Genomic DNA, 25,625 nt, shown 5'->3' with positions numbered 1-25,625 from the left:
ACCCACCATGTCTTAAAAAAATAAAACAGAACAAAAAAAAACAAAACAAACAAACATATGGCTGCTTGGTAAAGAAAGTTGTGCAGTTAAAACTCTATATCTTTTCATAGTCTCATGAGAGCAGAGATGTCAGTGAATGCAATATCACAAACATACTGAAGTTGAATTAATTACTTATCAAACTTCACTTATAGATCACTATAAACAAACACAATTATTCTGTTACATGTATATTGTGATTAGATTTTTCCACCAGAGGTTATGGCTGGTTAGAGTATCAAACAAGTCTAGTTAGCAAACTGCAATATAAGAGATATTGCACAGACTAATAAAATGTCTCATAAAAACGTGTTATAACAGTCTCATATAGGAGGACTTTATCATTATTAATAACAGTTAATAACAATCTACTTTGTGGTGGGTGTTATATATTCGTTTATGTTTGCTGTACATAAATGTATACTTTCTATACACATTACACATATCAAACAAGAGACAGACCCTCTGCATGGTAACTCAGTTGCTAGAAATAGCGACTGTGCATACATGGCATGTGTGATTGTATATGCATGTGTGAATGCATGCATGTGTGTGTGTGTGTGTGTGTGTGTGTCGTCATCATTTTAATGTCCACTTATCAGTGCTTGCATGATCAGACATGCTTACACAGAATATTGAAAAAGAATGACACTGCTTATATGACAGTGATACTCATTTACAACTATGGTACAATGCTGAATCTTACAAAGAAGACAACAGAGGATCAAGATATGTGGTGCATTGCTGTGCTCAAGAACACCCACACACCACAACAGAACTGAGAATCTAAAACTGAGGTGTCACATAAAAAGTGTTGGTGCGGGTGCTGGTTCCACATGAAACAAAGAAAAGGATAAATAAAAGAGTAAAAGTGGTTGAGCACATGTACCATTAATGCTATTTTTAGGGAGATTCAGCATAACATAGAATGTGACAAAGCTAGCCCTTTGAATTACAGATACAGTTAAGTTAAGTTAATTTTTTGGCTCAAAAAGCAAAAAGCAAGGCCGTGTAGGGGGACATGGAGTTATGTACAGGGAGGGTGTTCATGCAAAGAGTTCACGCCATTTCTGGTCAAGAGAGACTTTGAACCGAATGGTCGTCGGCATCTTCACTATCTCGTCCGGCAGCTTATTCCACAGATCCGCAACCCAGACGGAGAAAGCCCCTCTCCTTCAATTGAGATGAAATCGTCGCAGATAGAGCTTTTCGGATACTATTCATTTTTGCCAGCTCAGTGGACTGGAGCCAACTGAGTGGACTGGAGCAAGACACTTGAGGACACAATACACTGTCAGGAATTGACCTCATAATCTTACAATCATAAGCTGATTATCCTAACCACTAACCCACATGCCTTCAACAAAAAACGAAATAGCAGGGAAAGAAAAAGGTGTATGGTCAGTTTGCAAGAGATATGAATGCCTAGACAGTTACGGATGAATGGTGGTTATGGATGAATGGTAGTTATGGATGAATGGTAGTTACAGATGAATGGTGGTTATGGATGAATGGTGGTTATGGATGAATGGTGGTTATGGATGAATGGTGGTTACGGATGAATGGTGGTTATGGATGAATGGTGGTTACGGATGAATGGTGGTTACGGATGAATGGTGGTTACGGATGAATGGTGGTTACAGATGAATGGTGTTATGGATGAATGGTGGTTATGGAAGGATGATGGTTATGGATAGGGACAGAAGCACTTATATATGTGGCACAAGAACAAGCATTAAGGATGAACTATGTGAAGTGCTGAACTGACAACTCAACTGAGAGTGACAAATGCAGGATGTGTAATGAGAGGAGGGAAAGTGTATGGCACATTTTTAGCGAAAATGCCCGAAATTGACACAACGTGATTACAAAAGATGATGTTACAATGTGGCAAGAATGATCCACTGGGAGCTCTGTGGAAATCACAGACTACAAAGAGCTAAGACATGGTATGACCAAATCCCACAAGTAGTCACTGAGAGAATGAAGACCACAAAATCCGGTGGGGTGTTTTGATTCAGTGTGACCATCAAATCAGACTTTAGAAAACTGACGATGTTGTGGTAAAAAAAAAAACAAAAAAAAACTTGCATGATAAACAACATAACATGTTCCAGTGACAACAGGGTAAAAAAGAAAGAAGGAGAAAACTGAATAACTATGATGATTTGAAGTGGGAAACACACAAGTTGTGGGCAATAAGGAGGAGGATACCATTAGTGATTGGTGTACTTGGAAGTATCAGCAATCAACTACCAGCATGGCTGGTATTTGTATCAATGTATTTGGCTAGCATGGCCACAGTGACAGAAACAAGTCTATCTATCTATCTATTTATCAACAACCTATATATATAATATATATCTATATATATATGTATATATATATATATATATATATATATATATTATATATACATATATATACATATATATATATATATATGTACATACGTATATATATATGTATATATGTATATATGTATATATATATATATATATATAATATATATATATATATATATGTATTATATATGTATATATATATATATATATATATGTATATATATATATGTGTGTGTGTGTCTGTCTGTCTGTGTCTGCGTGTATCTGTGTGTCTATGTATATATATATATATATATATACACATTATAAATTGAATATATATATATATGCACACACATACATGCATACACATGCACACAATCGCCTATACACACACATAGATATACACAACACACACATTCATATTTGTGCAAATACACAATCATGTTGTCTTGCTTTATTATGTCATCACTACATCATTGCTCAGAAGGAATTCATTTCGACTTTTCCTTTGTCTTTTTCTTATTTTAATTTTCTGTTTCCAGTTCTTCATTTTGCTTTCTCTTGTTTATATTCTAGCAATCTACGGCTTTGATGATACCATGTAGCATTATTTCGCCATATTACCCTTTCAAATAATTTGCTTTCTTGATTTTTGAAGAATTTATATATCTTCCCTAATGTAATTATTTGTTAATTATTTTCTTTGAATTATATTTATATATTTTTATCAACTGATTTTATTAATCTAATATGAATATTTTTCTCTTGATCCCAATTTTTCTTTCTCTTGTCTCTCTTTTCATTCTATCATGCTTAAAAATGTAAATGTAATATAATTATAAGCCATGCCTTGTTGTTTGATATATTGAGCCACAATCTAGCTGATCTATGACTAAAGACATTTGAGCTATCAATATCCTATACGCTTTCTCCCAACATAGTATATCCAGGATTAAGCTATTCAATATGTCCTTTTTAGTAAAACCACAGAATGTGATTTAAGGGTGATTTGGCTGATATTTCCAATAAGTTGAGTGAAGATATTGAAACGCTGTCATTGACTTAAGGTTTGTTCTGTATTAACCTATTTGTTACCAGACCACCCGAGACTACCCTTCGTTGCAGGATAAACCAAAACCTTCATTAAAACTCTATGTTAATTTATGTCCCAAACACTGACATAACGACAAAGTCATTTCATTAAATACTTCCATGCATTCAGAATTATTTTAAACAAAGACAATGCATTACAATAGAGATATGGTGACAAAGTATTAAAGGATATGGATTAAAAAACTGATAAAAGCTTAGAGCGAATGGTTCTTTCAAATCTAATGAATCATATCTTACTAGGGCTAAAAAGGTCATAGATTTGTAAGAGAGGGTATTTAATCACTTAAATCAATTTAAGTATGAATCAAATATTTTAATTTGTCGAAAGCTTTCAAAGGGTTCTGGAAAGCAATAAATAAAGTATTAAACACATAGAAAATTCCACACCTTAAGGAAACATTATATTCTGGAAAACCTAGCCATCACATGGAATTCCATGATAGGAAACCTATTTCCCATTGACTTCTCCTGTTCCATGGAAGTCAATACAAAATATATTTTGTAACATGGAGTTCCATGTTTTAATGCAATTTTCAGGAATGCAACACTTACTTAACACTGGTTATACTTGTAGTTATAAATTTATAATTTCACTTCTCCAAAATACTTTCTACAATTCAAATTCTGCTATATTTGACTAAGTCTTTTAAATTTTCCCAAAATTTAGTAAAATTTAAATATATAGGCACAGGAGTGGCTGTGTGTGGTAAGTAGCTTGCTAACCCACCACATGGTTCCGGTTTCAGTCCCACTGCGTGGCATTTTGGGCAAGTGTCTTCTGCTATAACCCCGGGCTGACCAATGCCTTGTGAGTGGATTTAGTAGACGGAAACTGAAAGAAGCCTGTCGTATATATGTATATATATATATATGTATGTGTTTGTGTGTCTGTGTTTGTCTCCCTAGGATTGCTTGACAACCGATGCTGGTGTGTTTACATCCCCGTCACTCAGCGGTTCGGCAAAAGAGACTGATAGAATAAGTACTGGGCTTACAAAGAATAAGTCCCGGGGTCGATTTGCTCGACTAAAGGCAGTGCTCCAGCATGGCCGCAGTCAAATGTCTGAAACAAGTAAAAGAGAGAGAGAGAGAGAGTATATAGTACTTTACTGTATTAAATTTTATTTTTGCCACACTGCCAATCCTAAATTTCTAAGTAGGCCATTCAAATTTTGTTGGTTTAATAAAAGTGGGGAAACTAGTTTTACAAAGAACATATAAATTGTCTTATTCAGTATTAGTCACTCCAAGATTGTTGAAAGGAATATCCTTCATTATAGAGCAGTTGTTGCTGATGGAATGAGCAGTGCGATGTAAGCACAAGCTGAAGGCTGAATATTTGGCTTTAGGTGTATTTGCTTTGAAAAACCCACACTTATTAAACAGAAATACTTGAGTTTGTAATGATTCTTAGGCTTATATCAAATCATGGGAAAAGTAAACAGCAGAGTTGCTGTGTGGTAAGTAGCTTGCTAACCAACCACATGGTTCCGGGTTCAGTCCCACTGCGTGGCATCTTGGGCAAGTGTCTTCTGCTATAGCCCCGGGCCGACCAATGCCTTGTGAGTGAATTTGGTAGACAGAAACTGAAAGAAGCCTGTCGTATATATGTATATATATATATATAAGTGTGTGTGTATGTTTGTGTGTCTGTGTTTGTCTCCCTAGCATTGCTCGACAACCGATGCTGGTGTGTTTACGTCCCCGTCACTTAGCGGTTCGGCAAAAGAGACCGATACAATAAGTACTGGGCTTACAAAGAATAAGTCTCGGGGTCGATTTGCTCGACTAAAGGCGGTGCTCCAGCATGGCCGCAGTCAAATGACTGAAACAAGTAAAAGAAAGAAAAAGAAAGCAGAGTTTCTTTTTTCCATTTTGTCTCCATCTTATCAAGTTGTCTCCTGTCTACAACAGATACACAACGCCTAAAAACTCTTTCTTGTTTCTAAAATACCTTAAGCCTATTTTCTAAGTAGGTGCTAATTTATTATACATACTCTTCCTTCCTTCTAATATATTTCTGCATGTATTGTACTGTTTTCTCTTTTTTGATTCACATAGACAGTAAACTACTTCAGCATAAAGTGCATTGCAACACAAGCCAATAGTCTGTTATGTATAACATCTCATGTTTCTTCAACGAATATAATTTCTTTAATTGTAACAATATCACAGACAATCTTAACATCTTACAAACTAATAATTTTGACTCTAAACTTAGTTTCATCTTTTGCCATAATTAATTTGATTATTTAAACCTAGATTCAAGTTTTGTCACTTAAGTATCATATCCATTTAGTGGCTCACTCTCTACTTTCTGAGAAACAAATTGTTATTAAATCATATATCTTTTTATTTTCCTCACAAAAGTTGTCCAACTATCTTTCAATTATTTATTTATTTATTTAGCTATATTGCATTAACATGACCAAAATTATTCATTATTACCACATACACCTATTTTTGAAAATTTCTAACTCAGTTCACAATACTTTGCCCTATAGATGTCCCTTTTTAAAAAAATTTCCCTGACTGTTTTTCCTTTGGGCTCCTATAATCTCCTATTTAACTTTTAATCATTTGTATTTATCTTTCTGCTTCATTCACTTCTTCTCTTTCAATTGACATCTTATGATGTATAGTATCTCTCTCAAAGGAAAGGTAAACTGTATGATTCCTGTGAGCAAACAGCTATGCTACATGACAGTGAAACATCAGCTGTGACCATCGAGGACATGCATAAGCTTGTAAGAAATGAAGCTAGTATGCTTCAATGGATGTACAATGTTAGTGTGCTTGAATGATAAAGTGTAAGCATCTTGAGAGAAAAGCTGGGCATAAGAGAGATCAGATGTGGTGTGCAAGAGAGATGACTGCACTGGTATTGTCATGTGATGGGTATGGAAAAAGGCAACAGTGTGAAGAAGTACTACACTCTTGTGGTGGACAGAACCTGTGGAAGAGGTAGACCCAGGAAGACATGGGACGAAGTGGTGAAGCATGATCTATGAATGTTGTGCTTCACAGAGGCAATAACAGGTGACCAAGACCTTTGGTGATATGCTGTGCTTGAGAATAAACATCAAGCGAAGTGAGATCATCATTGTGGCTGGTGCCAGTCTCATGTAACCAGCAAGTAAAAATCACCCCTCAAACATTGAGCAATATTCTGTGCTTGAGAAGAGCCATCAAGCCAAGTAAAATCGTAGTCATGGCATGTGCCAGTGCCACTTGACTGGCACCCATGCCAGTGGGATGTAAAAAGCACCGTTTGTGTGCATCATTGATGCCAGTGTCGTATCAATGGCACCCATGTCGCTGGCATGTAAAAATCACCCACTACACTCCAGCTACAGAAACCATGCCAAACCAGATTGGAACCTAGTGTAACTCCCTGGCTTACAAGCTTTCAGTCAAACTGTCCAACCCATGCCGGCATGGAAAACAGACGTTTAATAATGATAGTGTTGATGATGATGATGATGATGATGATGATGATGATGATGATGATGATGATGACGATGAGGATGATGATGATGATGATGACGATGTTGATGATGATGAGGATGATGAGGATGATGACGACGACGACGACGATAATGATGACGCACATTTTATCAAGCTGACACAACTTTACATTAACTAGTTATATTTTAAGATATACCTGTTTTGTTTTAATCTATTTGCAAACATAACCAAACTACCTTTCCCTTTCTAAGAGATGCGAGTGCTAAAATGTTATTAAATACGTTGACCACCAGTCCATTTCATATGTTTAAGATACCAAGCAAAAAGTTACTCTAGAAATTTCTTTTCAGTTAGATTGATACATCCTTCTACATGTCTCATTTATATCTTACCTGCTTCTCAATTTCACTTTGCAGAAGAAGCAGGTAAAAAGTAATACGTTTCCTACAAAATAATTATTTTTATACTAACTTCTATGAGTTTCAGGGTTTTTTACATTTCCATCAGCAGAATGAACATAGCACTCGGTACTATTACATTTATGTGTTCCATTGTTACCATTTTTCTTTTATGGTGTGGCCGTGTAGTAAGAAACTTGCTTCCCAGCTACATGATTCTGGTTTCAGTTCCACTGTATAACACCTTGGGGAAGTGTCTTCTACTATAGCCTTAAGCAGACCAAAGCCTTGTGAGTGGATTTGGTCGACAGAAACGATTGTACTGCATTAACTCTGGATATCCTTGTTGCTTATTTTGATTATATACAATCGTTTCATGCAACTCCATTTAATTGAACAATGCAATCTTTACATCAATTTAAATGCAGAGCAATCCTCAGCTGCACAAAGACATAGAATTTGATTATATTAAAACAGATGAACACATTAATATAATTATACCTAAAATCTCCAAGAAGTTAAGGAGATAGACAAAGAACATGCTGCCTTCACTCCAGTATAGAAGCTATTAAGACTCTGCCTGTCACGGATTTTTTGTTTTATATATATATTTATATATACATATATATATATATATATATATATATATATATATATACATACATACACACACATAGAGAGGTTGGAAAAAATAATGGAAACACCTTAAAATTTCAAACAAATTTATTTCAATTTGTCAGTAATTACAGCTTGAATTCTATGAGGTATGGACTCGTACAAAGTTTGTATTTTTTCCAAAGGAACTTTTGTCCATTCTTCAGTTAAAACAGTCTCCATTTCTTGTAGTGATGATGGTGGAGGATATCGATTCCTTACTTGTTTTTCTAAAATGCACCATAAATGTTCAATAATATTGAGATCTGTGGACTGTGGTGACCAGATAAGATGTTCAACTTCACTAGAATGTTCCTCATGCCATTCAGTAACAACTTTAGCTGTGTGAATTGGTGCATTATCATCCTGAAAGATTGTGTTTCCCTCTGGAAACAGTTCTACAACCATAGGATGATTTTGATCTGATAAAATGTTTGAATAGTCTTGACTATTAATTTTGCCATGAAAGAAAGCTATTGGGCTGGCGAATTTCCAAGATATAGCTCCCCACCCCAGATCATCACAGATCTTCTTCCATGTTTAACAGTTGGAAGAAGGCAATCTGGGTCAAATGTTTCTTTTGGCTGTCTCCACATGTATACTCGGTCGGTGGTTGGAGATAGGGTAAAAGATGACTCGTCCACGAAAATAACATTCTTCCACTGCTCTAGGGACCAATTCTTTAGGTTTTTACTCCACTCTAAACGCTTTGCAACACTAGTGTTTGAAAGTAGCTGTTTTCTGATTGCAGCCCTCCCATGAATTATAGCTTTGTGCAGCTCCTGGTGAACAGTTTTTGTGAAAACTGAGTTCCCAAGGTAATCATTAAGCTCTACAATAATTTTGGGAGCTATACTTTTGTGATCCTTTCTAACAATTTGCGTAAGTGTCCGACACTCCCTATCTGAACGTTTTGATTTTCTTCCGGTGTTTTGTTTCAATGAGGAGGTTTTTCCCTCTTTCTCAAGGACTTTCATTACTTTTGAGATAGTACTTCTAGATAAACCAAACAGTTTGGATATTTTCGTTATGCTAGCACCAACAATTTGACCTGTTAAAAGTCCGATAGATCTGTCATTTTAATGAATTTTAATTACCTTTTCCTTATGATATCTGAAAAGAAACAGCAATTTTAGCAAAACATATTAAGCAACACTAGTAATAAATCAAAAACGTAAAAATAAACAAGCTTTTGACGGTTTTTTAGATATTTCAAAATTATGATACTATTATGCTAGGTATTTCCATTATTTTGTCCAACCCCTGTATATATATTAATTGAAGTATACAGTATTTTTATATCCATTAAAACCGATCTTACCAATTGGGTTCACAACAGAGTGTTAAGTAACAGTCCAATTATGTAAACCTGCACTCATCAGAGGTGTATTATGGAATTAATACACACACACACAACATGCAATACACACATATTTATTAATTTTTCTAACTCTATCCTCAGAATTTTCCAGTACCCGAGAGGACAAGTTGAAGACACCAAAGTTGTATAAAGAACAGAAGCATCAAGGCCAGCATCAGCTGCAGTATAAACAGCATCAATATCAAGTAAAAAAAGATGTATTTTACGCAAGATGTTGTCTTGAAGCACAAAGAAAACACTTGGTCAAATGGACAGGCATAAGTCTTATTCTTGGTTAAACCCTGAGAAGGATTTCATATCTCAACTGGCATCAAGACTGAAATTTTTGCAATTCAAACAATGGAACAGGTGGAATTTAAGGCATACTTCAAAGTCAAATTCCTTGTTATTGCAAAGATGGAAAACTTTATGTAAACCAAGTGTTCCTGTGAAAAACACAAAGGAAACTGTTAAAGAAAAAGCTGCCAGACATGGATTTGAACCTAATATTGCTTTCCAAGGAGAGAAAAAGCATAAGTGTAATATCCCAGTGATTCAGATGAGGATTACTATAAAGAATGATGGTGATAAACCAAAGAATACTTTTAATCTGAAGGCTGAAATATCATCAAAATTTGCCGTGGAATTGGAAAATATACTCACAAGTATGACTGCACTTAAATCAGATGAAATGCTTTACAAAGAGAATGTATCAAAGTTAGGAACCAGAACCTGCATACATGAAAATTTTCAGACTGAGAAGTCATTACATTTTAAGAAAACATTAAATGCATACCAGGATGCTAGAAGTAGATCCTCTTCTAAATTAGAAGAATCACCTGGCATTATGATCGCATCTTTTAATAAAGATCCTTTAAGAAAAGAATCAACATTTATAAACAACAGTAGAATGGATATCAGAAAGATTGAAGAATGTCAGCCAGAGCCTTACCATAGAAATATGCTTGAAAGTAATAATACAGAAGGTACTAAAGCTGAATATGATGGAAAAATACTAATTGATGGTAAAACTTCAATTGGTGGCAAAATTCTAGTTCGTGGTATAACATTAATTAAAGATAAAATTATGGATGAAGGGGAAACTATGTCTGACGAGAAAAATGAATTTGTAGGTAAATCAAACCCAGAAAGAAGAAAAATAAAAGGAGGTGGAATTCCATGCAAAGGTAAACTAAGAACTACTTTAGGATGCAAAAGTGAAGTGGACAATAGGAGTAAATTTGGTTGCGGTACTGAATTTAGAGATAAAACTGTAGCTGCATCTACTTCTACACCCAGAAATAAAAGAACATCTAATATAAAACCCAGTGCTAAATCTGTACTTGAAGATGTAATTGTATTTGGAAGTAAGATTAAATCTAGTGCTGTCAGTTCAACCACATCTCTTGATAAGACTGAGAATTGTGCAAAACCCTTAGTAGGTAGCAAAACCATACCCAGCAGTAAAAAAATAGTGAAAGGTAAAACCACAGCAACTGGTAGTACAACTGCATTTCCCAGGAAGTCTGTGCTGGAACGTACAGCTGTATTTGGTATTAAAACACAATTTGGAAGTACTAGTGATCCAGGAGAAAAATCAACAGGCAGAAATGAAAGTGTGTTTGCTAACACACCAGAAGGAAAGGAAAATAGAATAAAGATTAAAGGAAAAAATGTAACTGGAAGTAATGCTATTAAATGCAAATCTACAGATAAACAGAAAGCTTCAGCTGCAGTTTACACTCCAGCAGACAGTTTTAAAACTGTTATAAGAAGTACACCTATAAGAAAAATATCTTTTGTACATCAAGATTCATCTAGAGATAAATATATATCTAGAGATAAATCTGCATATACCAATAAATCTATATCTAGAGATAAATCTACATCTGGAGGCAAATTTACATCTGGAGGTAAATTTACATCTGGAGCCAAATCTACAACTGGAGGTAAATTTATATCTGGAGAAAAATCTGCATCAAATAATAAAACTGGATTGGGAGGCTCATTTGTACCTAAAAGTAAAATTGTATCTAAAAGTAAAACTACAGCAAGTTCTAATGACACAGCCAGAGCTAAGTCAACAGCAGGTAATTCTACATGTAGTAATAAAAAATATTCAATTGGTTATAGTATCCCAACTTCTGGTAAAACTAATCCAAAGAGAAATTCTGCTAAACCAGTCATTCAAACGAAACTGAGAAACACAGTAAGAAAAGGAAATACTTTTCAAAGAAATGAAAATTCAACACAAAATTTTAGTGCTGAGTTTATCACTGTCATCAACTCTTCAGGTCTGCAAATCAGTGATGTCCATGATATTGTAAGAATGGAAAATACTTTTGACAGAAATGATAAACCTTTGAATAATACTGCAATAGAAAATATTCATCCTATAAACCTTTCAGAAACTTTGGAAGGCAAAGGTGTCAGCAAAAATGTCAGGGGTGATGATATTCTTCAAAGAAATGATAAAACTTTGAAGAATGTTAATACTTCATACGTCACTCTTGCCAAGTCAACCGATGCTTTGGAAGCCACTGGTATCAATGACCTAAGAGGGGAAAATACTCTTCCCTTACCATTGAAAGTTAATAACAAACAAGATACTCCTACTGATACATTAGAAGCTATAGAAGTGTGTAATGTTGATGAAGTAATGGACAGATTAAAACCGAAAGATAAATATGACTGTAAACTTTGGCTTGTACATATGAAACCGGTTCCTGATGAGGATCAATACAGCCACAGATATTTACTAATTCCACTGATACCATGTCCACCAGACAACAAATCAATATCACAACAGACTGCTAACCTGAAATCCACAAACAATTTCACATCAATGAAGTCAACAAAGAGAACTCGAAATTCTTCTGTTAGATCAAAAGTTAGCCTCAAAAGTAAGAAGAAAGTGAATTTTACATCTCCAACCAGAGCAGAAATTGTACCTCAGATGATACAAAGAAACAGGAGTAAATTAAAATATGCAACCCAAAAAATGACAGGGGGTAAAACTACAGATACAGTGGAACAAATGCAAGCAGATGAGAGAAGGAATTCTCAAAAACAAATCAGTACGAAAAAGTCTCAAAGTTCAGTTAAGGAAGACTATGTAAATAACTTGAAATCTAAGCAACAGACATCTCAAGTACTGAGTAATTTTAAAAAACAAACAAATGACATCAAATCAGAAAACTTAGTTCGATCAAATATTACATTTAGAATAAAAAATGAATGTGCCACAGAAGTTTCTCTTGGAATAAAATGCATATCTGAAGAAGCTCCTAGTCAAAGTAAGGAGAATTTCTTGAAATCAGAAGAGGTACCAAATTACGTAAGTACAAAAGAGAATGCAATTGATCTGAGAGAAGAAGAAGAACCAAACTGGAGCTTTTGGGAAAAGAAAAAAAATGAAGACCAAATTGAACTGCAAAAAATAAGGAATTTTCTTCAGTCAAATACTTTCAGAAATTCACCATTTATTTCTGAAAAAGTAAGAACATTTTTGGCTAGGAATGATTCAGTATCAACAGAAGAAATGTATGAACCAGAACTTAAAGATAAAGAAAATACATTACATCATTCAACTAGTCTAACTGAACCAGAAAAACCACCTGAGATGACAAGCGTACTGAAGACGAGCAGCCAATGCTGTTCAATAAATGCAGGTGAAGATAATGTTTCTGTAAATCTAGAATCTTTATCTATGCCTGAAATAGCTTCCAAAATTAAAAACTCTATAAATAAGATAAAGAACCTGTCTAATCCAAACCATGAAGTTCTGTGGAAAGAAAACTGTAATTTGAAAACTGAACCATATGGAAGAAATGCTTCCCAGCCAAAGATTACAGGTGGAAGAAAGCAAAGCCTTCTGTGGCATAATATGAGTGAGCCAACATTGGCATCACAGACAAAAGGAAAATTGGAATTGAAACATAATTTTAAATCAAATGAAGTTCAGAAGCCTCGTGATATAGGACAAGTAAATAAAATTATTCCAGGTAAAAAGAAAGAATTGAAATTAAAGACTATTCTCACAGGTAGATTTTCTCATGATCCATTGCCACTTCAGCTGAAAAATCTAGCAAAACATGAAGTTCTTTCAAAGAAAAAATGGAATCAAAGTAAGAGCATTATTCCAAAATCAAAGACCAATACTATTAGTTTCCCTTGCCATTACTCACTGTTTGATGCTTGCCATTCAGTGGAGACAAGAGAAGGATTTCCACAAAAATTTATGATTGCAAGTGATAATGTATTTAAACTAAATGATATATTTTCTCCAAGAAATACTCCTGGAACTCTGTTAACATATGAACAAAATAACATTCTTAAATCAATGGTTACAAAAAGAGAAGAGAAACTAGCTACGCAAAATAATGTAATAGAATTGGTAATGATGTTTGATTCACTAGACTCAAAGAATCTATTTAAATCAACTAAACAATTTCATGAAAATAACTTGAGGAAGACAATAGTTTCTGCAGGTCTTAAATCAGAAGCATTTAAATATGGCCCTGAGAAAAGGAGGCAAAATATACAATCATTTAATTTAGCCCATTCATATGAATTGGTAGATAAACTGGAGCCAAAAGTGTCTTTGAGACCTCCACATTTTGTTAAAAATAAAGCTATATTACATAGAAAGGCATTTTCTGGCCCACAGATTACAAAAACACAAACAATGTCTAAAAAAAATAATATGGAAGAAATGAATCAAATATTGACACCAAAAAATATGCAGAGGAGAAAAACTGTTAGTGAACTACAGACAATCAATAATCTAAAATTGACTTCTAAATGGGAAAATAAGTTAAAGGTAAACAATATTTTGGATCAGTATCAACACAGAAAGACCTGTTTAGTAGAGAAGGCTCAAAAACAAGTGATCGCATCTAAATCAAATGCTTGCTTAAAACCAAAAATGGATGCCAATTCCAGCAATGTATGTAAACCCTTACGTAAATATGGCCTTTTGTTTGAACAACCAATTTCATCCAGTTTGAAACCAGAAACAGAGATGAAGCTAAACATCACACCAACGACAGGTAGTAAATTTCCCCACAACTTTACTCCACGGAACAAACTACTGCCACAGACTTTACAGAGACTGAATAATTTGTTTCAAACAGCCAATAATCTTGGCCAGAGGAATTCCTGTGGAACAAATATTATGTCAAAAGCAGAAAGAAAATTTGAGCCAAATATTAATTTCTCAGAAATTAAAGAAGCAACAGCAATGTAGAAAATAAATTATACTGCTTAGTTCAGCAAGCCTGCAGAATCAGAGAATAAGAGGCATTCATTATCCAGAGATGCATCTCACATCAGTTCCAAATTGATAAATTCAAATGCAACATTTGAGCTGGTTCACTCAAGTGATTCAACAGAATTTAATGAAACATTAGCAATAGGACAATCCAGTGTAATGCAGAGATCATTAATTGAGTCAATGAAATCCAGTATTGTGAATGAATCTATGAAATCCAGTGAAATAAGATCAGCAAAATCTAATGAGAAACATAAATCAGCAGAATCAGATGATAAACTTCAATCAGAGGCACCAAAGTATTTGCAAGGATCATGAGAAGTAAAAGATTTGCATGGATTAGTGAAATCAAATAATATGCATGCATCAATGGTATTGAGTAATATATATGGAATGTCAAGCGCAAACTACAAGCATAGATATTTGACGTCAAATAATATGCCTGAATTAACAGCATCAAATGATATTCATGGACCAGAGGTATTAAGCAAGATGGAGTGCTGTAGCATCAAGTGTAAGAAATAATTCTAAACAATCAGTGCCATCTCATGGCATACGTATATTAGTAGATTCATATGCCATGCTTGTATTAGTGAAATTTAGTGATATGCATGGATCAAGAGCATCCAAGGCTTTGTAAGGACCAACAGAATCAAATGAAATATGTGGATCAATGGCATTAAAATACATGCATAGATCTATGGCAGTAGATGACATGCATGGATCTGCAATATCAAATGTCCATATTTTGATCAACAGAATCAAATGATGCACCTAAATCAAATCAGTGGAATCAAATGACATATCAATTTAAATAACAAATTTTGAATAACTAAGCCAAAAGAAAATTATTAGATGAAGGAGAATCAATACAATTTAAAAATTACATCTCAGTTGAAATAGCATGTATGATTCAAGAGAGGCAACTTCAAATATTTATGCTTATATCAGGAAATTTTTGAAGAACAGCCAGAATTTGCAACTAAATTTAAGAATGAACTGGAATTTGACAATAATTTTGAACTGAAATAAACACTTTAGGCTCACTGAAATAAAACCAAATAGAATGAAAGTAGAAAACAATATCGAAGAGAAAAATTAACATTAATGTGGAAGACAGATAAATAAAATTTTCATTCGAATATTATTCTGGAGACTAATTTAATCAATTGAAACTAAAGAAAGCAACTTATTGTGTTTAAAATATTAAGACTACCAAAATGTCAAGAAGTCAAATATGCTAAAAAATATTGAATATAAATAAATCACAAACTGAAACTAAAGCAACATATCTTACTGAAAGTAAGAAAGATTAAATATTCAACTGCAAGATAATTGATTAATGACTGCATTAAAAAAAGTGAAAATACTCAAATAAAACAATTTGAATATTGGAAATATTTGAAGCAAGTTTTGCTGCTTCATTCATCTTTCAATTTCTCCCATAAATAATTATTAAATCATATGGTTTTATAATGACTTTGTAAAACTGGTTTTCAAAATTCTATGCAAAGGTTTTTATAAAACTCTGACTACTCTTAAAATAACTTGTTGCGTATCATCCTTTTCTCAGTGTTGTTCACTTTGCCAATTTTTATTTCATACAGGAATACATTTGCATGTGTTATTATAACGTGAAGTTTGAACTGTCTAAGGAATACTGGGATAGGATTTTGGCTGCTGTAGTTAACATGTTAAGGAACTACTTTAATGCTCAGAAGTGGAGGCACAATGGCCCAGTGGTTAGGGCAGCAGGCTCGCGGTCGTAGGATCATGGTTTCGATTCCCAGACCGGGTGTTGTGAGTGTTTATTGAGCGAAAACACCTAAAGCTCCACGAGGCTCCGGCAGGGATGGTGGTGATCCCTGCTGTACTCTTTCACCACTCTTTCTCTCACTCTTACTTCCTGTTTCTGTTGTACCTGTATTTCAAAGGGCCGACCTTGTCACTCTCTGTGTCACGCTGAATATCCCCAAAAACTACGTTAAGGGTACACGTGTCTGTGGAGTGCTCAGCCACTTACACGTTAATTTCACGAGCAGGCTGTTCTGTTGATCGGATCAACCGGAACCCTCGTCGTCGTAACCGACGGAGTGGTTCCATCCAGTGCTCAGATCCAAAACTTAAGATATTCTACTACCATCAACGTCAGTATGTTGAAATGTACACAAGAAGAAATTATGCAGATGTTGGAGTGAAGGAAAAATAGATGAGTATACAAGAGATAAGATAAAATGAGTCTCAGCCTGATTACTCAAGGTAAAGAACAAAGGTATAAACACTTAAGTGTGAATAACAACAAAAAGATGGTTAGATTAGACATAGTGTAAACAGAGAAAGTTAGTGATATCTAAAATATTACTTTTTTACTCTTTTACTCTTTTACTTGTTTCAGTCATTTTACTGTGGCCATGCTGGAGCTCTGCCTTTAGTCGAGCAAATCAACCCCAGGACTTATTCTTTGTTAGCCTAGTACTTATATTGGTCTATTTTGCCAAACCGCTAAGTTGCAGGGACATAAACACACCAGCATCTATTGTCAAGCAATGTTGGGAGGACAAACACAGACACACAAACATACACACACACACACATATATATATATATATACATATATACAACGGGCTTTCAGTTTCCATCTACCAAATCCACTCATAAGGCTTTGGTCGGCCCGAGGCTATAGTAGAAGACACTTGCCCAAGGTGCCGCGCAATGGGACTGAACCCAGAACCATGTGGTTGGTAAGCAAGCTACTTACCACACAGCCACTCCTACGCCTTAATGAAATTTTTGTTGAAGTAGGCTCTCTTTGATTTTATATACTGTCATGATTGCTTGTTCTCAGGTGAACATAAGCAGTTCTAGTCCTTCAACAAATTTATCACATAAATTCACCATTTTATCTGAGGATATGTTTTTCATTGTGCTGACCTTTCAATCTTCATCTCCACAGCATAATCATCATTTGATACACTAATTAAGAACCATTTCAGTTATTTCATCATTGGTCATGGAATCATCATCATCATCATCATCGTTTAACGTCCGTTCTCCATGCTAGCATGGGTTGGATGGTTCGACCGGGGATCTGGGAAGCCAGAAGGCTGCACCAGGCTCCAGTCTTATCTGGCAATGTTTCTACAGCTGGATGCCCTTCCTAACGCCAACCACTCCGTGAGTGTAGTGGGTGCTTCTTAATGCCACCTGCACTGGTGCCAGGCAAGGCTGGCATCGGCCACGGTTGGATTGGTGCATTTTACGTGCCACCTGCACGGAAGCCAGTCGAGGCAGCACTGGCTTCGGCCACGATTCGGATGGTGCTTTTTACGTACCACCAGACCAGGGGTCCTGGCTGGTTTAATTCGATTTCGATTTCGCTTGAATGAAGGTCATCATTGATGTTAAAAGCTTCTTTGATATCCACTTACACGGGCTTACTGACAAATTCTGATTGTGATTGTATGCTTTTAGTTCATTTGAAACGTAGAATCCTTCAAAATTGTCACTTTGTCCATCATCATCATTGAACATATTTTCAGTTCAGAGGTTGAGCCAAGAATGCACAAGAGTGTTTTTAAGTGATTTGATCCCATGCATTTACAACTACAGTTCTACTTCTTTATTACTTCCAGCTGAAGGGTCGTTACCATGTTGGGGCACCATATTTTCTAGTGTACACCTGTTGGAAGACTTTAACACTCATATCTTTGTTGATTACTGCAAGAATACCATGCAAAGAAAATATCTTTATATTTAGTCTTCAATGGTGTAAAGTAGCCTAACTTTAATAACACTGAATTAATAACACTACATTTGGAATGAAATATACTATTTAATAGTAAGTTCAGTTGGACTATTTCGCTCTTAGCACTCACTTTTTTTTCCCTGCAATAAGCATGAGACTCTGGTACGCAATGATTTTGAAAGCGATGATCAGAAAGAATGCCCCTGATGATCCATAACTTTTGTTATCATAATAATGGTATCAAATTTTGGCACAAGGCCAGCAAGTTTGGAGGAGGGGTAAGTCGATTACATCGATGCCAGTGTTCAGCTGGTATTCATTCTATTGATCCTGAAAGGATGAAAGGCAAGCTCAACTTCATCGATATTCAAACTCAGAAAGGCGGCGAGCTGGCAGAAACGTTAGCACGCCGGGCGAAATGCGTAGCCGTATTTCGTCTGTCGTTACGTTGTGAGTTCAAATTCCGCCGAGGTCGACTTTGCCTTTCATCCTTTCGGGGTCGATAAATAAAGTACCAGTTACGCACTGGGGTCGATGTAATTGACTTAATCCCTTTGTCTGTCCTTGTTTGTCCCCTCTATGTCTAGCCCCTTGTGGGCAATAAAGAAATAGATATTCAAACTCAGAATGGAAATTTAGAAGAAATGTCACTAAACATTTTTCCCAGTGCATTAATGATTCTGCCAGCTCACCCACCATTTTTGTTACCATAATAATGCCTTGCTTTAAAATAGTGAGAATGTGGGTGTTTGCCAACCACACCAAGTCTATATTTATGGATTTCTGCTGTATTAGCAAACACAGGCACAGTTAATTTGTCTTTGACATTTGTAACTCCTGAAGTCAATATTTCATGCAGCGAATCTTTCCCCAAGGTAATAAAGCCACAATAATGATGTTTCATTAACATTCTACGCATATTCTGCTGTTAAAGTTTTATCAGCTGTGATCTTTGCAAACTCATCCATGAATTTCAGGGGTTGCTTTATAACCAACACATGTGTTATTACCAAAAATTTTCAAATGATTAAAACCAACCCAGTTCTTAAACCTTTGCAAATAATACTGTGTGTATTCATAGCTATTTGTAATATTCATTCTACTGTTATAGATCTTTGCTTGTTTCATGATCATTAATCAGTTGAGTGCCTTCTGTATACTTAGCCACTGATGAATGCAGTTCATCAACCCATAATTACGATCTTCATTATTTATACTATATTCGTCTAGTTTCCAATAACTTCTCTTCATTGTGATTCTTTAGGTCACATGTAGTTTTAAGTCTACAATTAAACCTCTTAGTCAGATGTTGTCAACCATCAAACTTCTCAGCCAGACGTTTTTCACTTGGCAACCTAACATTCTGTGGTATTGATAAACATTAGTGCTTTCTGGTATTCCTTTCACTATTAGCCATAACAGTATTAGCAAGATTTCTAAAGTTTTCAACACAAAGTAAAGCATAAAGCATTTAGTAAATAGTGCACACGAAAATGTTGCTATAATGGTCGATATCAATAAGCTGACACCAACTTAACTACAATAGACAATTCCAAAATTGTAGTAGTTATTACAACACTGTCATCTATTCAACAAATACTCTAAAGACTACCATGAAAGTCATGCAATCTCTGAAGATTTGAGAAGGCAATCAGATAAGATTTTCCTTATATCACAGTTAGCTATTTGTGGTTAATGAAACACACATTAGATTGTGCTGTTAAATACTAGATAAACATTCCTTTTTGCTTTACTACAAATACGTATATAGTAAAACATGTATAGATCGTTAGCTACTACACATTTTTTTTCTCTCCTTGTTTTTTTCTGTGTATCTTTCTGTAGAAGAGCATAGGTTCGAAACGTAAAAAAACGTTTTCTATTCCTGAGCACTATATTAATACATCTGTTTGTTTGTACACCACCTGCCTTCATCTTTTGTTTATTTTCGTAAACTTTCCCTTCATATATATATATATATTAAGGTTATGAGAGGTAATGGTGTCAAGAAGATCCAAAGGTGTCATATAATGCTGAATAAGTGCTATGGACAGAATATAGTTAAGCTCCAGATTCGGTGATTATGCGAATGAGGAGTCCAATGTAGGTCATATATTAGCATGCATATAAAAAATTAACAGAATGACATAAAACTCCAAGGCTGTGAAAGATTTCAGAACATTTATAAAGAGAAGGTCTTACAACTGTTTCCAGGATACTTTATGTATCCTTCATCAGAGACAATGTGAGGAAATGGTTAAGCAATAGTTATTCTAGAGAAGATATGAAATAGAGAGTGAAGTGGAGGAATGAAAACAGATGTGAGATATGCAGGGATATTGTATCTGCAGTTCCATTATTTAAGCAGAATGGTATACATATAAGTTTCTTTTGCCTTGTGTGTAAGTTCCAGTAGTATTTAAAATTGATCATTCCAAACATAGAGTTTATAAACTGTGTTATTGGATTGAGAGTTTTTTGAAGTGACTTAAAAGTTGGGAATGTGTTTGTAAGGTCAAATCAAAAACAGGCAGAGAGGAAAAAAAAAGCAGGGAGAGAGATAATAAAGAAATGAAGAGAGTGTACTGGCTAGTGGTCAGTCAGGGTAAATTGATAGAAGGAATGGGGAGGTGAGGGTGCCAGTCAAGGCGGTGCTGGCATCGGCCATGTTTGAATGGTGTATTTTACGTGCCACCGGCACAGGTATCACAACTACAATTTCCATTTGATTTTTTGATGTTGATGTACTTAAATAAAGTAACTACAAGCCCCTATACACATACATATCTGTATACACTGCACGTGCACATATACACAGACATACACACATATAGGCATTTATATACAAGCTCAAGTTTAGACACGGAATCCTGAATGGTGGATGAAGGCCAAAATCAATGATAGACTTTTAAAATTAAATAATCTTTCAGAGCCTTTTTTACATGTAAAAAATCTTTACAGAGGTTTCTAAGAAATTAATTTAAAACACAATTTGAAACTTCCTGTAGGAATAAGAATTATATTGACAATTAAAATAAGAACAACAACACTTGAATACATTTGTTTTTGTATGAGCAGTTTGACTCAGATTTCTATTATCAAATGTTTTGAAGAAGCAACAGGAACAGGCAGTTTTGTTCATTCGAAAGCTTATATATTAAGTGGTGTGGCAGCCACAGCTTTTCTAAGCAAGTCTAATTATCATTGGATGGTAAGAGTTTTTTTTTTATGTAATTGCCTACTTTTAATCCTGAGGAGAAAGCAGTAATTGGGGGAGAATAAGTAATTACAATGGTTGGCATGTTACCGCTGTATTGTTTACAGATCTGGTATCATACACAGAAATAAATTCCCTTTATCTATTTGGAACTTTCATACTGAAAATGCATTTGGAGATTTCTGTTCCCTTTACAGTTTTACTTGTTAACACTATTGTATGAATTCTAATGTAGCAAAAGCATCAGGCATTGCTCCAATGGATTACACAAACACACACACATGTCACACATGTATATGTGTGTGTGTGTATATATATAGAGAGAGAGGCATACTTATATATACACATACATGTTATACATATATATATATAAGTTTTTACACATCCATATATGCATCCATATATATACATGTTTTGAAAGTTGTAGTTTTCTTTGGTATGTTTGTTCCCAAACAACACTCATTTTAGTGCTGTTGACACTGGTAGATTAAATGGTGCTACCCAGGTGTCAAAACCATAATGATATCCATGTGGCAGCTGATGATGGAGTATTTTGGATTGTTGGTATGGCTGGTTTGTACATGTGGAATAGTATAAGACATTCTTTTGATATATATATGTATATATATATATATATATTATATATATATATATATATAATATATATATATATGTTATATATATATATATATATATATATATATATATATATATATATATATACAAAGAGCAATAAAGATTCAAGTTAATTTAAAAATTTACTTGAATATGGTACCTAACTTAGATGCACCAAAAAAAACAATACTGATTTAACAATACAGTAATGTGGGGTGATTATAAGCGAGAAAGAAGCAACAAGAATGGATAGGTTTTTAGTACGATCGTTTCATACAAGGACAGGTTTTATTAAAAGTTGCAAAGATTACAGCATATAAACGAGTCCTGTACTCATCAGCTAAAATACATGTAAGTTCTCTAGACATCCTAGTGTTTGAGGCTATACTCATGAAGTAATGTAGATAATTAAACAGATTTCTAAAGTTCATTAAAGTTCCTTAAAGATGATGTATAGTCTTATCACAGAATTTTAAAAAAGTTTTGATAGCATCACAGAGAAGGTGACCTAATCCATATGAATTTCCATATTTCAAACACTAGGATGTCTAGAGAACTTACATGTATTTTAGCTGATGAGTACAGGACTCGTTTATATGCTGTAATCTTTGCAACTTTTAATAAAACCTGTCCTTGTATGAAACGATCGTACTAAAAACCTATCCATTCTTGTTGCTTCTTTCTCGCGTATATATATATACATATATAAAATTATATATATTGGTGCTATTAAGTTAGACATGGCCTGGACTAGTCTAGGTCAAAACAAATCTAACTTATCTAAGTCATATATATATATAGACATATATACATATACATATGTATGTGTGTGTGTGTATGTATGTATATATATATATATATATATATATATATATAAATATATATATATATATATAAGGCGAGCTGGCAGAAACGTTAGCGCCCCGGGCGAAATGCTTAGCGGTATTTCGTCTGACATTACGTTCTGAGTTCAAATTCCGCCGAGGTAGACTTTGCCATTTATCCTTTCGGGGTCGATAAATAAGGTACCAGTTTCGCACTGGGGTCGATGTAATCGACTTAACCCATTTGTCTATCCTTGTTTGTCTCCTCTATATTTAGCCCCTTGTGGCTAGTAAAGAAATATATATATATCTATCTATTAATGTAATGAATTTGTAGTCATATACACAATTGCATGCAGTTATATGTATGTGTACAAACTACCCTGACATAGTTAATAATGAATAAACTATGTATAATTATATACATTCATCTATACAGAGGCATACAGTATTTTCTATGTGTATTTGCATCTGTGAGAAATAAGAATGCACACATACACACACACATATATGCTCACGCTCATATATATACATGTATATAAGTGTGCAAAAATAGAAACGCACACCACTACTATACATATGCATATATGTCGATTTATATACACTTGCATATGCGAACATCAATTTATATATATACACACTCACATATACCTATATATGTTTCTCTGTGTGTATTTCTATGCATAATATATATATATATATATATATATATGTATGTGTATGTATGTATGATATATGTGTGTTTGTCTGCATGTGTGTAATTCTACATATACGTATATATGTACGTGAACACATATGTATGTATGTATGTATGTATGCCTGTATGTATGTATGTATGCTAGAGAGAGTGTGCATCTGTCCCTACGTTGACTGTGTGAGTGAAGCCAAAGAATGATCAGAAGACGAAAAGTCTTTTAGCTAGAGATTTCTTTCATCTGATGCAATATAAAAATATAGCAGTTCATGCATGACATATTTGCGGTGATCTACATACAGCGGCACGACTCAGCAGCAGCAATAAAGACTGAAATATCCTGCCATTAGAGAGACCTTAGATCACTCAGGAGAGGAATCACTGACCAATTAATTGACAGGTATGTATCCGCGTCTGTATGTCTGTGTGTATGTATGTGTGTGTGTGTGTGCGTCTGTGTGTGTGTGTGCGTGTAATTGTGTTAGTGTGTGTAAATTTTCTTTTATTCTTGTATGTGTCTGTCACCATGTATGTACATGTGTCTTTCATTTGCTGTCTGTTTCTCTATCTTTCTAATTATACACAAATATATGTGTGTGTGTGTGTGTGTATGTACAGAAGTATACAAATATATGTGATTATAAAATTGTATGTATGTGTGTGTATATATATATTCACACACACATACACACATTCTCATGTATATGTATACATATGTATATATATATACATATATATATATATGCATACATGGATACATATATATATATATATATATATATATATTATATATGTCCATACACACACAAAGACACATACGCATATCAGTGTGTAAGTATACATATGGATACACACATATATATAGATATGTATGCGTATATGTCTGTGTGTGTATGCATACAGATGTACATCTTGCATGTGTATGTACATATATTTATAAATCCATACATATATGTATATATACAAACTTCTACATAATTACGTACACGCATACATAAAGGTATATGTACATATACAATGATGCATATGCATATGTGTGTGTGTGTATATGTGTGTGTATGTCTGTGTGTGTGCATGTGTGTTTGTGCACAAGTGTGTGTATATAAATGTATAAGTAAACACAAACAAAATTTGTGTGTACATATATATACACACACATGGACATTCCTATAAATATAGTATATATATAATATATATATATATATATATATATACATAAATACATGTGCATATATATATATATCTGCATAATATATGTCTTTGTGCATCTATATATAAATGCAACTGAGTGTACGTATATATGCACTCTTATACAAACACTTACCCACACGTAAAACACATTGTGTATGTATATATATATATATATAAACACTTATTTAGAAATAGATATGTGTATATGTACATATAGATGGGCCTGTGTGTATGCATAATATGTATTAAAAATTATACACTTATATTTATATACCATCTTGATGTCTTTGCGAACACATTTAGGTACTACATACCTCTCTTTTTACTTCTTCCTACATATATATATATGTATATATATGTGTGTGTGTGTGTGTGTATGTGTGTTTGTATGTATATATATGTATGCATATATATATGTGTATAAATATATATATATATATATGCATATATGCATGTGTGTGTGTAGATACATATACATATATATACCTATATATATATACACATATATACATATGTATATTTAGATGAAGGTCTTGCCCACATTTACTCTGTGTTTTTGTAATCATGTCTGTTCTCTCATCAATAATAACCTACTTAGATTTTTGTAAAATCCATATGCTACTTATAAGCACAGTAATGAGCATACACTGTCTTCATTATACCCTCCACACATATAAGTTTATGTTTGTGTGTATATATATATATAAA

At 34.1% G+C, this 25,625-nt stretch overlaps 1 protein-coding gene across 1 annotated transcript; it reads left to right on the top strand.

The window, feature by feature from the left end:
• The first annotated feature begins 2,866 nt into the window (after positions 1-2,866).
• LOC118764399 lies at positions 2,867-14,949 on the top strand. The gene is made up of 5 exons (XM_036505173.1): positions 2,867-3,045; positions 3,357-3,433; positions 9,462-11,308; positions 11,345-14,603; positions 14,694-14,949. Exons 3-5 carry the CDS (start codon positions 9,628-9,630, stop codon positions 14,947-14,949), a joined length of 5,196 nt encoding a protein of 1,731 aa, XP_036361066.1. The 5' UTR covers positions 2,867-3,045; positions 3,357-3,433; positions 9,462-9,627.
• The last annotated feature ends 10,676 nt before the right edge of the window (positions 14,950-25,625 follow it).

Source organism: Octopus sinensis, linkage group LG8, assembly GCF_006345805.1.
Source record: "Octopus sinensis linkage group LG8, ASM634580v1, whole genome shotgun sequence".
Classification (NCBI taxonomy): Eukaryota; Metazoa; Mollusca; class Cephalopoda; order Octopoda; family Octopodidae; genus Octopus; species Octopus sinensis.
Note: the sequence above shows the minus strand (reverse complement) of the source record. Positions and strands in the feature narration are given on the sequence as shown.

What these genes read in the sequence shown, in the direction of transcription:
- LOC118764399 (XM_036505173.1), top strand. Translation starts at nt 9,628, where the DNA reads ATGGACAGGCATAAGTCTTATTCTTGGTTAAACCCTGAGAAGGATTTC. An exon ending in AGCCAAATCTACAACTGGAG is followed by an intron (nt 11,309 to 11,344) that starts GTAAATTTATAT and finishes CTGCATCAAATA; the next exon opens with ATAAAACTGGATTGGGAGGC. An exon ending in ATTAAAGAAGCAACAGCAAT is followed by an intron (nt 14,604 to 14,693) that starts GTAGAAAATAAA and finishes ATCTCACATCAG; the next exon opens with TTCCAAATTGATAAATTCAA.